The sequence below is a fragment of the Dermacentor albipictus genome, chromosome 3 (genome assembly GCF_038994185.2).
Source record: "Dermacentor albipictus isolate Rhodes 1998 colony chromosome 3, USDA_Dalb.pri_finalv2, whole genome shotgun sequence".
Lineage (NCBI taxonomy): Eukaryota > Metazoa > Arthropoda > Arachnida > Ixodida > Ixodidae > Dermacentor > Dermacentor albipictus.
In genome coordinates this window covers 47,699,911-47,715,342 of record NC_091823.1, presented here as the reverse complement: position 1 = coordinate 47,715,342, position 15,432 = coordinate 47,699,911, and the positions used below count along the sequence as shown (strand labels likewise).

The 15,432-nt window shown below is 48.5% G+C and overlaps 2 protein-coding genes across 10 annotated transcripts in view; one reads left to right on the top strand and one right to left on the bottom strand.

The window, feature by feature from the left end:
- LOC135898147 (glutamate receptor 1-like) overlaps window positions 1–15,432 on the top strand; it is a 231,329-nt gene that overhangs the window by 110,653 nt on the left and 105,244 nt on the right. For all 6 annotated transcript variants that reach the window (XM_070535415.1, XM_065426921.2, XM_065426917.2 and 3 more), the window contains one exon: window positions 6,707–6,955. In XM_070535415.1, the coding sequence (XP_070391516.1) occupies window positions 6,707–6,955 (249 nt within the window). The remainder of the gene's footprint in view (window positions 1–6,706; window positions 6,956–15,432) is intronic.
- Window positions 1–15,432, bottom strand: part of LOC135898145 (microtubule-associated protein futsch-like) — a 397,845-nt gene that overhangs the window by 320,126 nt on the left and 62,287 nt on the right. The gene's annotated exons all lie outside the window — the stretch shown is intronic.

Genomic DNA, 15,432 nt, shown 5'->3' with positions numbered 1-15,432 from the left:
TACTGTCCGCTCTTTCGTGCGTCTCGCGTGCAGTATTTATTTCAGAGAAGCGGTCATGAATCGGCGAAGCGCTCACGTGAATCATTTTATTGCTAAGGTAGGAACAGACATAAGGCTGTTATAGTGCACGGGATTACAAGTTCATCAATATTTTATTTATTCATTCTTTTTTATTTATTTGATACTGTCAACCCCGTTGTTTAACTTTAACTGCAGGTTAAACTGCAGGTTAAACCGCAGGTTACTACCTCGGAAGTTGGTTACTTCGCAGTTTTCATGGTAATAAATGGTATAAAATTTAAGTAGTGTAATACAGCCTACTGTAATTAACCACCGTGACGCATGGCCTGTGCACCGACTGGCCCTTTTATGTGACGCGCATAATTGTAGTCTGCTGCCCTACCTTCGCTTCATGTTTGCTAGCTCTGGAAAAAGAAACAGGAAATGCACTCTATTTAAGAACGCATTATTGTGTTACTGTGCAGGCTACATAAGTAGACGAAAAACTCCAAAGTAATTTGGAAATTTCTGCGCAAATCTTTCGGTGGTCATGGAGGTTGGTGATTCGATGGAAGAGCTTTGAGCTTAGTGAATACAACGTCACGGCGTTCTTTACTTTACCTGAGAGCCGGAGAGAGTGTCTCTTTCTCTCTGTTAGTGAGAGCGTGCGCACGTGTGCGTGCGCACATTTTGCTGCAACTCCCTCAATTTCAATATGCTTCCAAGTGCCCATCGTCAAAGAATTTCTTCTTTTTTTTTAGACGCTATATTTTACAAAGGATTGACAAGTTATACTCATTGCTGTAAGTCTGTCACAGTCAACAATGTATCTCTTCAGCTGCACGCGTGCATTAAATTAAATAAAACCGCCACTATTGTATACAGCAGTATAAAAAGCTAGTTGAACCCCCCAAAATCGCAGGCGAAACGGGAAGCAGATGCCGCGAAATAGAAGGCCTTACATGGCACCCCACGAAGAGAGCCTGGAGGTCCACGTCCCTCTCTGTTCCTCATCACTTACCGCACAAAGAGAGACGCCATGGGAGGCAGGCGAGCACAATCGCCATTCAGCGATCATTTTGGGAACGCCGTGTATGGGCTGTATCCATTACGAGTGCACACGAAAGCGGGCGCACCACTCTTCTCACAAAGCTGCCTCGAGCATTCATCGAACGATGAAGACAGCGGCCACCACCGACTCTGAAACCCCTCGGAGGGCTCGGATCCATTGAAGAGATCTAACGCTGTAGGGCATCCGGCGGCATTTGTCTCTGGCGTCGCCGGGCTACCGAGACGGCATTATGCCGCTGCAATGCGCCGCGAAGGAGCCCGCCTCCGCGTATTTCCCGCGAGCTTTCAGCGAGAGGAGCTCGCAGGAAGCCGCCACCACTGCCGCCGCGCGTTATTGATGTCCAGCGAGCGGCGCTCTGAAGATGCCGCCTGCGCGCCGATCCCTCTATTCCGTCCCCTTCTGCCACCCCCCCTCCCCTTCCGCACTCCTTGCTTCGGCATCAGGCGTCCTCGAATGAATATCTTCCTCGTCGTCGACGTCGTCGTCTTCCTGAGAAGCCGCAGCCGCGCCGACGTCGAGGTCGCTGGCCGTCGTCGCCGAAAAGAGAAGAGACTGCGTTCGCTTGCTCTTTTCCGGCCGATGTTTATACGGGCCACCGAAGCAGCGTGGCCGGAAAAGACATGCGACTTCCAGGGAGAGCGCGGGGCTATCGTCGGGGCCGCGGAGCCGGCTCGGTGCTAAATGGGGCGAGCAGTGTACACGTCGTGGAAAGAGACCTCGCAGCCGCAACGCCTCCCCTTTTTGCCTATACATCCTTTCCAGTTGTCTCTCTCTCTCGATCTTTTTCTCTTTCTCTCTGTGTTTTATTGGCGCCATTTTCTATCGTTGCTTTCGACACTGCTCTAGCGACCGGCCGTCTTGCGGTGGGAATGTCAATGCGGATGCGATGAAGTGATGTCTCGCGACCAGTGGACCGGATGGCCGTTCCTCTCCCTGCACTCCGCGGCAGAGTGAGTGGCCGCAGCGCGGGTCAGCCATATATGGTCGCCTCTTGCTGTTATTGTTCTTTCTGTGCAGCGCTTCGTGAAAGATGACGTCGCACTGGTTGATGCGCTGGCAAACCCCGTTTAACGTCACCAACTGCTCGTTCTAAGCCCCCTCTCCTTTCCCCTTTCTCTTCTGCAGCAGTTCACGTGCAAGGGGACCGCATAGCACTCACAGAAATTGCGACGCCATGCGAAGAATACTGAAACCTATGGACGAAAATGGGCATTAAAGACAGCGGAACTCGGCTCGATGGTTCATCTAGTATTTTACGTGTCACTGCAGCTGCTTTTGTTGTGGTCAGGGCAGTCGGCGGTCCATGCTTCGGTAATTTTTGTCGTTCAACGTGAAGTTATTGGCTCGAGAATTGGCGTTCCTCTTTGCTTCCCGCACTTAAATTCACGCGCACCTCAGCTCCGTGAGTAAAGGAGAAAGAAAAAAAAGTAGCACGGAAAGACGCAACTTTCCGAATCTAATATCGTGTTTCTTGTTTGTTTGTTTTTTTGTTGCTTTTTTTTACCACGCAACACGCGCAATCCTCTGCGACGTTCGATCCCGCTAAAAAATGGCGCACAACACTCCGCAACATGCGCCGCCAAAAAGGCAGGGAAAAAATGGAAATAGAGGAAATGGAGGTAAAGAAGTCAAAAAACAAAAACGAAGTGGAACCCCTTCTTGTCAATATTTGCCCACAACTTCGCGCCGCAATGGGCGTCGTTCGTTGCTTTTGCAAACACGAGCACAGATGCGTGAGTACCGCGCACGTTGGCATATATATACACGCGTATACATGTGTATCTATCGACCGGTGCATAGCAAAACCAGCGAGGAGCCAGATGAAAAAGCGAGGCGTCGCCCGACCGGTATTCCCGCCCCGGTGCCGCGTAGGCTCTGCGGAAGCCGTCACCGCGTGTAGTCGATGTTCGATGCAGCAAAAGCAGTAGAAATAGCAACGCCAGCGCTGAGAACAGCGCCGGAAACGGGGCCAGGCACCGCAACTCGCACGCGGAGTCGGCAAATAATTCAACCTCATCCCGCACCATCCTCTCTCTCTCTCTCTTTCTCTCTCCTCCCCCCGAGTTACCCGTCTCCAGGCAGCTCCGGCTTACGCTCACGGGAATCAGGTCTTATTGGCAGCGACGTGACCGAGAACCTCCGCCAAGAAGCGAACGCTGCCCGGCTGGTTTCGGTGACGGCTGAGTGTAATTAGTCTGCTTTTCCTTCCGTTCGTTTGGTCTTTTCTCCACCCCTTCTTGTTCCTTTTGTTTCTTTCTTTTTTCCCCTGTATGCTCGTCTTCTACTCTTGCGCAATCAGAATCTTTCTTTTTTATACATGTCTTTATTGACCTCCTCCCGATTCATCCTTCTTTCGGCAAGTCGAAAGATGAGCTTCAAGATGAGCTTCCAATGAGCCCATCCTCTTGGATTCCACCAGCTGTCCGCGTCTGATTGTTCACAGTCTAGAGACTAAAGGGAAGCGCGCCCGCTTTCTCTTAACCTATGCAGCGACAGTTCTTTCCGCGCGCTACTGCTTCGTCAGAGCGCGTCGAAAGGAAAAAAAAAAGATTCATAGCGATTTTGTCATAATAAATGCCTGTATATCATGCCGGCTATGTTTCGTTGCGTTTCCGTTTTCATATTGTCCTTCACACAGATGCTGTTATCGCTGGGTTACGCCTCGAACCAGTGAATTGTTTTAAGTCTTTTGCAACTTAAGTGGGGTCTATACGTAAGGAAACACATTGGGCTCGACGTTCAGCCTTTACTCTTACTTATTACGAAAAATATAGCTTCTGATCAAACGATCGCTAAACAAGAATACTTTTCTTATTCATGCCTACAATTGTGGGTGCTCTTTGCAACCCACTTCTGAACGGTAGCCTTGACTATGCTGAACATATATTTATTGCAGGTCTCATATATGCTTATACGGGTGCTTTGTTGCATACGATTGTCCTTCACAGTGTTTCAGAGCCGCCAAAACGCATTCAAGTGAATACCACAGTACCAGCAACAGGCAGTCGGAAACGGTATCGTAGTTTCCATTATTCGTTCATGAAGTTGTTTGGTCTTCAAAAAGAAGTTGCATACTCGCGTATTGAACCAGGTTATTACCGACAGTGCGTGCGAAACAACATATACATCCGAAAACACCAAAATTAGAACACTTGGTATGGGTTCACGATTACGGACAAACCAAAGTGAACTAGATGTAAAGGGGTCCAAGATCACACGTCAAGATGACCTTTCAATGAGCCCACACATTCATAACGCTCTCGCTGTTGGCGTCTGATTACTTACAGTCGAAATAGGCAAGGCAGCACCGCCGTTCAGGTGTATGCGTGTTTTTTCTGGATCCTTACTGCAGAGCCAGATAGATGTGGACTTTAATGAGAAACCGGAGACGTTAGCTTGACTGACGTCATGGCGTGCAGCTCCAATTGTCGGGCGAAAGATGAGGCGGCGCAATGCAGAGGAACTAGCGTGAACACGCTGGCTCAGGCCGACCTCCCTTCCTGTTTCCACTACACAAATCCTCTCTTCTCTTCTCTCGCTGCAGAAGATGCCGTGGTGAAACTCGAACTGTGCTAGTCTGAAGTCTGTACCGTTCTTTCCTTTGACATGGTTGCGTTCCATACGAGGTTCCAGAAAAAAACCTGTGTCACATACGTCCACAAAAATGCAGGCTACATGGTTAAAAAGAAAGTGGTAATTAATCTGATAATCTGGATAAATTTTATCTGATCGGATAACGTTCTTTTTTTAATTTTACCACCCTGCTAATGTTCATACGCCAACAAAAAAATTATTCTTTATTTGCTACGTCAATCACTCGGAAATTTGCCGCAAGGAATAAAGAAGAAAAGCAATGCGTAGACAAAAACGAAAGGGGCGAGATAAGCCACAAAGAAGGCCGTGCAAGACGACACACGGCAAGCTGGGTTTATGTCCACCGCTGCAATTACAAGAATGGAACAGAACCGCGTCGTAGCTTACATAAATGAGATGTTTCTCCCACAAAATTCGTGATACGAGGTGCAAAACAAACAAGGATACCTAAAGATAAAAAAGGCACAATTTACCGGCGAGTGTAAACAGAAGCGGATCTTATTACCAATTATGGCAAGGCATTCGTTGTGTAGTGGTAACGGGCTGCGGGACGGCAGAATATTAAATGTGGCTGACAGCGCAGGCCACGCGAGACATCCTTTCACTTGCGAAGAGCGACGTCAGTGCCTGATTAATTTACGTTTCAGGAAACTGCGTTATTTTCAGCCATAATCGGTGAACAGAACGTTGGTGTGTTGCCATATTCACGGCGTCAATGCCCAGCTACTAAGAGTCGACGAGGTAGTTGCACCACCTGCCCTCTTTGATGCATCTCTATATGCCAACTGGACTGCGTCGAAGAGAGGCGACCCTGCTTTATCGCTTATGGCTGGGGGTGGCTTTCACCAAATCTTACTCCTTCCGCATTGGAATGGCCGACAACGATCTCTGTAATGCCTGCCTTTGCGAGGAGACGCTGGAACATGTTCTGTGCGACTGTCCTGACTATAACGTTCAGCGACAGTCCCTGGCATCTGTTCTAGCGCGCCTTGACAGTAGACCATTGTCGCTCGACACGATTTTCACATGCCGCCGACAGAAGATATCGCAGGTGAAGGCGACAAAGGCACTACTTCGGTTTTTGAAAGAGACGGGATTGGACAAGCGGCTGTGAGAGTAACGTCGCGTACCATGCCAGAATGATGGACTGCAACGGACGATGTGTGTGTGCTGTGATATGTGCTCTCTCTCCCTCTCCCCCTTCCCCATCTTTAATCTCCCCCATCCCTCTCCCATGTGTAGGGTAGCAAACCGGTTAAGCCATACTGGTTAACCTCCCTACCTTTCCTTCTCCACTTTTTCCTTCCTTCCTTCCTTCCTTGCGCTGATTGGTTGAAAAGCTTGAGTGCGTCTTCCGGCAACGCTTGCTGCAGCTGCAGCAAGCTAAAGTAAGTGAACTTTTGTCCATGCAGACATTAAAAGCGGGGCGATGATGCTGAGAGCTTCATTAAAGAGCGCAGCTGACGCACTGCTCATGATTTTGGTATGTTTTACAGCTTGGCGCCATTTGCTTTCACTGTGCGACGGCAGCAACATATTCCAGAAGCCAGCTCTTGATTTTCAGATCCAGAAGAACTTGTTCTCGCTCAAGCTTGTGCTTGAACTTACTAAAAATAATATTCCTGGCGCCTTTCTTCCCTAAGTCACTGCTTCATGTTCTTCGACTTTGCGCCAGGAACGATATGTTTAATAATTTTCACATGTCACTCTGGGTGGTGGTTGATCGCTCGAAGCTATACGGGTGTATTCATGTAAATGCTGTGGTAAGTTAACACGACAGACTTATAGCGTATTCATTTAGGCGTGAATTATTTTTCACTGTGTCTTTATTTTTTATACTAAATAGAACACTTACGTTAAAGCCGTGACGGCTGTTTCTTTTCAACTCTGTGAACGGAAAAATACAGAACAAAATTAAAATTATTTTTCCGAGCGAGAAGTGAGTGTTTCATTGACAACGCTAAACTTTCCGGATACAGCCCATTTTGTTGAATGAGTCATTAAATGCCGTGGCTCTTTTGTATACTCCTTGACACGCAGTGTGCCACCAGATGAGCCGCGGAATCATCACCGTGGTCGCTCCGAACGTGGGCTCGTCGTACGAGACGCTGGTGTCGCTGTCCAACACGTTCCACATGCCGTTCGTGAGCACCTCGTTCCCCGAGATGGCCACCTACCGGCCGCCCTCTTTCGGGGTCTCGCTCAAGCCCAACTACATACCGGCCATCCTGGACGTCATCAGTCACTACAACTGGTCCTTCATCATCTACCTCTATGACTCGGACGACGGTCAGTAACGCATCGCTGCCAGTTCCCCGATCACAAGAGCACTCTTTTTATTTCGCTCTCTATCTTATTATAACCCCGTTATTCTTGCTTAAGTGTTCTTTTTTTACGCATTTGTCAGACACTTGCGCGTTATCCCTCGCTAGCAGCCTGACTGATGTTTTTATTGCTTTTCTTTTACCGTATGCGTGCGCAGCTTTCCAAGAAGTTAATAATGTCATGGTAGCCTCGACTGACGCGAGGGTCGGTGCCGTGTCGCGGAATGCAGCTACGAAAGTAGCGACGCCATGCGCATGCGCACAGAGCATACTCTTCTCTGACATCGTGTGATAGGCTATTCTGGGAAGCTTCACGCGGCCACTGCTTCTTACCCCCTTCCGATGCAAACAGAAATACGTGTGTGTGCTCGTATACGTACAATTGTTACAATGAGCGCTTGCAAACGAAATGTCTGTCTACTAATAATCTCCAGGGGCTATGCCGAATTCATTGGAATAATCTGCCAGACGATACTCGGACACCAGGAAGGTCTGCGCACATGCGCTTATGCTTGCTACTTTAGCGGGTGCGCCCTTGACATGGCGTTGACCAGGACGTACCGGTCGACGCTCTCATTAAATTACTAAAATATTGGCTAGCTATACGCAGCTTTCCCAATGTTTCCAGGCCACTGAGCACGTGAATAAAGCTACAGGTGAGCAGCCACCGCATTTATGTTGCATTTAGTATATGCCTAATGTTGTTAAATAAGGAAGTGAGGTGTGCGTGGCCTTTTCGACTAAGCCACGGGCTTGTTGGTGCTCAAGTGTCACGGGGAATTCGTATTTTGAGGCGCATGCTGTTCAATACCACTTTAGGTGAAGTATGTACATGTTTCTTCTAGGCCTGAAGTACATACATCTCATCTGCATCGATGCCTGACAAGAACGCGCAGATGTTTTTCAGCACCAACACGGTGGCATCGTGTGTCAGTGCTTTGGTCTAACACTGCGCGTGGCGAGGGTCGTAGTAACAGTCAAAGACGCTGCCGCTGTCCATTACTTTCTTGGCCCCGCATTGCCCCGACAACATTTAGTTATGACTTGTTCAAACCAAAAGGGGCAGATGCTGAACACTGAACACGAGCACGAAGAGAGAGCGAGAGAGAGGGGGGGGGGGTATAAGGAAGGCAAGGATGTTAACCAGTCAAGTGTCTGGTAGGCTACCCTACACTGGCGGAAGGGAGAAGGGGAAGAGAGAGAAGGGAGAGCGGGTACGAAGATAAACAAAATACATGGCGAAACGTCACCTCAGTAGAAACAGAGAGAGCGAACCAACCATAAGATTAGCCAAAAATGTCGTGTATGTGTAGCTCGTTTTCTTAAGCAACATTTCATATTAACATGTTTAACAAAATGAAATCTTCGTCTGCGCAAAGCGGGCTACAAGTGCTGGACACTTTGAGTCCAGTACTTGCAGATCTTGGTTGAAATCATGGCACTCCGAAAGCCGTCGTTTCGTGACGAGCTCAGGAACGCATCCACATTTCAGTGAAAAGCCAGAGGACTTAAGTGACGCACGTCGGACTTTCGACAGTTTGTTTTCATGAATAAGTTCCCCATCATGGTCCTCCGCCAGAACATATCAGCTAACATCAAACTGTCCAGGTATGTTTCATGTCCGCCCCCACGGCGCATGCAGCAAGATCATCGTTTTCAGGCGACATAATTTTACGTACGTCTATTATACAGTGCTACTTGACCGCCTTCCGCCATCACCACCTTCCTTATCTCTCTCTCTCTCCGATATTTTGGCCGCGGAGTCGCCCGGCATCGCTTTTCACTTTTCGCTGCGGAACTGCCACGCTATATAATGACCGTTCAAATCTGCCCCGTTTGATTAGAAATTGAAACAGACTCCCCTCTGGCATAGTAAAATGGTTGTTATCGTGCGCTGTGAGCGGGACACGCATTCGCTGGTGTTGCGTTTGGAGGCGATCCCACCGCTAGCGACCAGTTTATTGCGTACTCCAGGGTAGCGTACCGTACTGCTACCGACAAGTAGCGGCGCCTGCCTATCGAAGCTCGACCGCCATTACTTATTGGATAGCGTGGCGTTGTCGGCGGGCTGCAGGCATCCGGTAGACCATGGCGACCGAGCAAGGGCGAGACGATTTGCTAGTGCGAAACTTGCACGGTTTATTCAAAGGTAGTTGAAAGAAAATAAGAAAAGCATGAAGTATATAAAAGTGCATTTCGGAGCCCCTTAAATAGGCTCTCTACAAGTGTGGGTGGGATCTTGCTTCCATCGATGTCACGTGACAGGCACAGAGAGAGGGCCCCTCCTTCTGCATTACCGAGCAAGGAAAGGAGAAGTCAACCCTCATTTATGCCTGCGCTATGCCTGCGAACGCTGAGAATTGTTCCCTCGCTTGCCGGGAACCTAGTAACACACACTCAGTGACCCAAGTTGGCGAGATGTTCATTGAAGAGCAGCACGTACCCTGTGCATTCATGGCGCAGCTCGCTAAAGCGTTGGCGTAAAAGACGTTCGTCGAAAAACGGCACATAACCAGTCTATTTGTGGCCGCAACCTTCTAATGCGTCGGGTTGCTGTTTTTCAGGAAACCTTCTGACAGGAATTCAATTCTTCCGAGGATCGAACGAACTTAAAGGATATTTTTCGATAATGTAGAGCCGCGCATTTTCAGTGGCAATTACTTAGCGAAGATGGCGTCGATGACGTTCATTGAAGAGCGGCACACATATACTGGTACGTATACCCAGTGCTCCAAGTCGGCGTCAAAGGGTTTGTTCGGACTGCAGTACCTACCCAGTCCTGCAACTGTACAGCGACTCAAGTCGGCATGAAATAAGTTTGTTGAAGAGCGGCGCGTATGTACACGTTGTCACATACTCAGTGACTCAAGTTGGCCCAATGGGTGATTTAGAACACTGCTCCTTCAGCAGAGCAGCCCGATGCGCTACTCATTCGACCACGGACTAGCCGGGCGCTGACGTAGCATCCGGACGCTGACGCTGGCAGTCATCCGGGTGGTATCTTAGTGTGCATGCTACAAAGCTGCAGCACTTCCTTTCCGCACACGTCTCTGGAGATGTCCATATATGATCATTGCATCTATAATAGATACGCTGGGGAGCAGCAGTTCGGACAGGCTAGGCATATCCGGTTGACGTTTGTGAATGGCTATAGATTCCAAAGGATTCAGCGCCAGTCATGCACTCTGGCCAGAACATTTTTTGAAGTGTGTTTACGTTCCGCTGTAAGATTGTTTTAAAGATGCAGAATGACATGGTTTCTTTTTTTTTCTGGTCCAATTAGGAAACACAAGGGCTCCTCGCAATAAACGTCCCTGCATTGGCTCTAAGAGTCCCTCACGAAGAATGCAAACTTATTCCATGCACGCAAAAGCCTCACTTTTTTATTTTGTAGCTTAGCGGATGACACGGAATATGTGAACGCCCCACACTTGAGTACTGTTTGGTGTTGCGATCCGACAACAGTCATTCGCGAAAAAAAAGCATGTGCACTAAGAGGTCTGCACTTATAAAAAAAAGGCTTGGCAACTAAAGCAGACGCAAAGAAGACGAGGTGCACGTATGTACATAGAATATGTATTTATTTGTATTGAAACCTTTAAATGTCGTTCGTTCTGTTTGCATCACTTCACTTATCATCGCTTTCGGAAGGAATAACATGTCGTGAATGGCACAAGCGCCGGTCCCCATGTTTCATTGAAGAGCCTTTATCTCTTTCACTACATCCGTACAGTGCGAAGAAGGCTATGCACCGCGCCAGCCAACCAGAATAAAGAACCCAAAAAAGCGTTTCTCCACTGTACGCTATTGTTATGCAGCCTTTAAGCGACGCGGATTGAGTGGAAGCTTTACGGAAGGCGTGGCAGCGTACAATGGACGAGCCCTCTTCCCATCTCAGAACGTGCAACCGGCACTGGCTACGGAGTGACGTACATGAATTCTAGCCTTCTACACACTGCACGGAATTGGTCAAATAGAATAAACAAAGATCAGCGCTGCGGTAAAGGCTGTCACTTGTGTCTTTGACTTCAACAACTGCACTAGCATTTTTGCGGTAACCTGCAGCCTATTTTACTGATGGAAGAAAATGAATGACGTAGTCTGAATTGACATGCTCTCTAAAAAGAAACAAAAAAAGACACAGTTCTATTGCTACACAAATACTTGCGCACACCTCACTGAATACAGCAAAATGTGTCTCCTTGTTCGCAGAACCATTAAGCTTTTTTCTCCCGTACACTGCTGTCCGGTTCGCTCTATACACAACCACCAAATTTCCAAACTTACGACCTTTCTAACCGGTGATAACCACTGGTTAACCACTCTCTTATTCTTTTCCTTTTATCTCTCTCTAACGTCGCACCGTCGGGCGCTCACGCAGTAGAGAAACTTGGGGCCACAAGAAAAATGACGAAATAAACATAAATCCGACGGCGGCACAAACTTGAGCGAGAACGTGTTTGCGCCAAGAGCCGTTCGCGCGGAAAGCCGTGCGGCAGAGCCACCCACCTACGCTGCCGCCGGCGTTGCGGGGGCTGTAAGGAAAGGATGCTAAAGGGGGGGGGGGGGGGAGGCGGCAATGGGGACGCATCTGGGACAAAAGGTTCTAATTTGGGAGCAGCGCCCGCGCCGCGGTCCGACGCTCGGTTCTCGCTGCGATAACGCTCCAAAATGTGCGCGCTCGCGTGCCATCGCTGTCTCGTTGTGGCATTTTTTTTTTTTGGGGGGGGGGCGCCTCCCAGCGACCGCTTCGCGGTTACAAAGCCTCTCAGTTTCACGTTTCTTTTGTTGCTTTCGGTACTGCATCCTTTCTTGCTTATTAGCAGCCCTTGCCTTCGTTGCGCTTATCACTGCTGGCGGCGAGCTCAGCTCTTGAGGGCGTCAACTCGCACAGACTCCCTGCGGGCGTCTCAGCCGCCTCGGGGTTATTTTCTTGACCCGACGCCGGGGCGGCGCAGGCTTCTTCCCCGACGTTCGCGGTTTGCCGGGAAGCGTTCCACGATCGCGCAAAAACAAAACAAAATACGGAGGCAACAAAAAACGGAAATAAAAGAAAGAGTGCACCGCATGGCGCTGGCATCTGCGGGTGACACGGGTTTGTTTTCCTTACGGGCAAATTATTCCGGCGGACGACCCCTGGCTACGTGGCCGCTTTCAAGTTCTCTCGGCGAAATGAGGCGTGCTGCGGTTTACCGGTGACGACGACGTGGTTAGTGCGTGTTCGCGTACGTGCGCGTTCGGCGAGCGCACGTTGTTAAGGAAAATAAATTTATGCACGCGCGGATTAGAGCGTGTAACGACGCGCGGACGCCGCACTCTCACGTTAGCTACACGCTGTGAGTGACGCTCACAGCGTGTGGTGTTCAGTGCTGTTGAGAAAACAAAGAAACTTCGCGTTTCTTCCTCCGGTATCGCATTGTCCCAGAACTTACAGCTCAGAAGTTCCGGGATCATAATTGCCCCGATTTTTGTTTTTGTATGTGCCGTGGTAACTCTAACGTAAACACGTTTCAGCTCTCAACGTCGACCTACTTTACTGCGGAGTTTAGGAGGATAAGAAATTTGCGGGATTACATGCACCTGGCATTCGTTCCAATCTTCTGTAGAACATATTGCCCACTGCGAACGGCGTTTTGATATTGCTTATGTTAGCGCATGCAAGCTGTTGTTGTTCTGCCATTGCTATTTTCTGACGTGCTCTCGACGTCACCCCTTGCGAGAGGAGTAATGCCGGTGTTTCGCGCAGCTTTCATGATGTTACACTCATTAGAAGAAAAGAACGGAAGTACAGAGCGAGAGAGATAGAAAGGAAGAAAATTTTAATAACCTAAGTGTATGATCCACTTACAACAGCCACCTCTGCTAAAGTTTTTCGCTTGGATTTCACAAATTACGATGCTACAGTAAGGTATAGGAAAAATACCATTGCAATTATGGAAAGAACACACGCTATCCACTGCACAAATTATCCAAAGCACATACGTAAGAAAAACTTGAACCTGTAAGCATTACTCCTGGGGGGAAACTATACGCAATAATAACCTTAACATAACCTTAACATACATTCATTCTTCGGTAGGTCACCATTTAACGACGCTCGCTAAAATACCCTTGAGCACCAGCCCACTGAGTGGATAAACGAAATGGACTAATAAAGAACATGCCACAGGTTTCTGCTTTCTCTACACCCTCCTATTTAAACAACAGCTTTAATGGTGACTGATACAATAGTGTCTCTATAGTGTATATATACATTTTAGAGGTATATCGGTGGGCAAATGGGCTCAAATTTTCCTACAGACGCTTGGCCTACGATAAACATCAACGTCGATAGTAAATGGTTATGTTAACTAGCTAATGTTCATTAGCATGCGCCTAAGGATATGTGCACGAAAAATTTGTGCACTTTCGCCCAAAAGAGGTTGTGACCGTTGGGCACGTGTGTGTGTACATGTACGTTCCATGGATCTCTTCAGTGGCCGCCCGTGACCACTAAAAAAGAAACAAATCGTGTCAAAACCGAGGTAACCATGTTTCAAGAAGCGGCGCAGTAATGTGTAGGCGGTCAGAGAAGAGCTATGTTCCAAGCAAAAACGGCGTGGAAGAACATGCTCGGCCACAGGAACAGCCCCCAACTATACAGACACATGAACTGCGCACTACACGAGTAAAACGGTGCAGTTAGATGCGTGCTGCAAACATCCGGCAACAACCATACAAAATAACAGCACACGTATATAGCAGCAAGTTAGAGTTCATAGCGCGTTGGCATCTTTCCCGCTCACAAATCTTATCGCCGGCGCCGTGAGCCCGAAGGCGCTCAGAAGTTAAAATGATAAATTCTCGAGTATTACGTGTAAGAACAGCAATCTGATTATGAGGCGTGCCGTACTGGCGGGTTCCGGATTAATAAAAGCCACCTGAACTTCTTTAATGAACACTTAATGCACGGTACAAGAGCGAGTTCGGATTGCGCCCCCGTAAGAATGCGGCAGTCATGGCAGGGATCGCACCCGCGACTTCGAGCTCAGCAGCGCAAGGCCGCAGCTACTGGGCTATCGCGGCGGTTGTGGCGTTCACACGTGGCAACATGTAGAGCTGTGGCGCACGAATCAAGTGGCTCTCTGTCGATACCAGTACAGAGCCACTGAGAACAACACAATATCCAAGAGTGGAGCCGCAGTGTCCATGACGACGCCCAACATGATTCCGGCTAGCCACCCCCAGGCGCAAGCACTCGGCGCTTATCAGTCCTAGTTGTACTATAGCGCAACGCACGCGCATGTGCCCAAGAAGCTTGAATGCTGAGGTTTTACGTGCCATAAACACGATTCGATTATGAGACGGCCCGCAGTGGGGGACCCCGGATTAATCTTGACCACCTGGGGATCTTTACCGCCCCCTCAATGCACGTGACATGGGCATTTTTGCCCCATCGAAATGCGGTCGCCGCGACCTTGATTCGATCCTGCTACCTCGTGCTTAGCAGCTTAGAAACGCAACACCAAAGCCGCTAAGCCACCACGGTGGGTACCCGAGGAGTTTATTGGGTAGAGCAAGCAAGGCATGTGCGGTCCAGCTCTAGGATGCGTGCTTCTTTTTTTTTGTCAGCTATAGCTGTTACGATTACGCATAAAATAATTGTTCAGAGCATGCCGGATATGGGTGGATGGATGGATGGATGGATGGATGGATGGATGGACGGACGGATGGATGGATGGATGGATGGATGGATGGATGGATGGATGGATGGATGGATGGATGGATGGATGGATGGATGGATGGATGGATGGATGGATGGATGGATGGATGGATGGATGGATGGATGGATGGAAATAAAACTGCATTTAACAAAACTCTATTTTATGAAGTTCCTGATCTAACGAAGAAATTTCCATTCCCCGGCAAGTACCCATAAAGGTTCAATGTTGTCATCAACCCCAATTAACGAAACTAGCTTGCATTCAACCCGATTTAACGAAGCATTCCAAGAAATAAAAAAGCGAAAATGAACTGTGGTTTCTCTCTAATTTTGACGCAAATGGGCTTTTCTTCGAGTGCGCACTCGAACCCTATCGCGTTAAAACATCTAGACATCCTAGTCATGGCCCTAGCTTTATTTTGATGAGGCTGTACGCTGACAACGGACTCAGCCGTCGCTAGCGTTCTTGAACACCAGATGGCGCTAAGGGCAGTGGTATTTAGCGCCCCTCGCGGACCTTTTACACGCGCAGGTGGGGGTTAGCGGCAAATACAATGCCGTGGTATCTTTTAGGTGTCGCTAAGTTAGAGTTTTAGATTTAGAAGGACTGAAAAAGCCTTTACGCAATTTTCCGAACTGCCCAAATTAACGAAATAATTCGATCATGGTCATAACTTCCTTAAGTCGAGTTTCAACGATAGATAGATAGATAGATAGATAGATAGATAGATAGATAGATA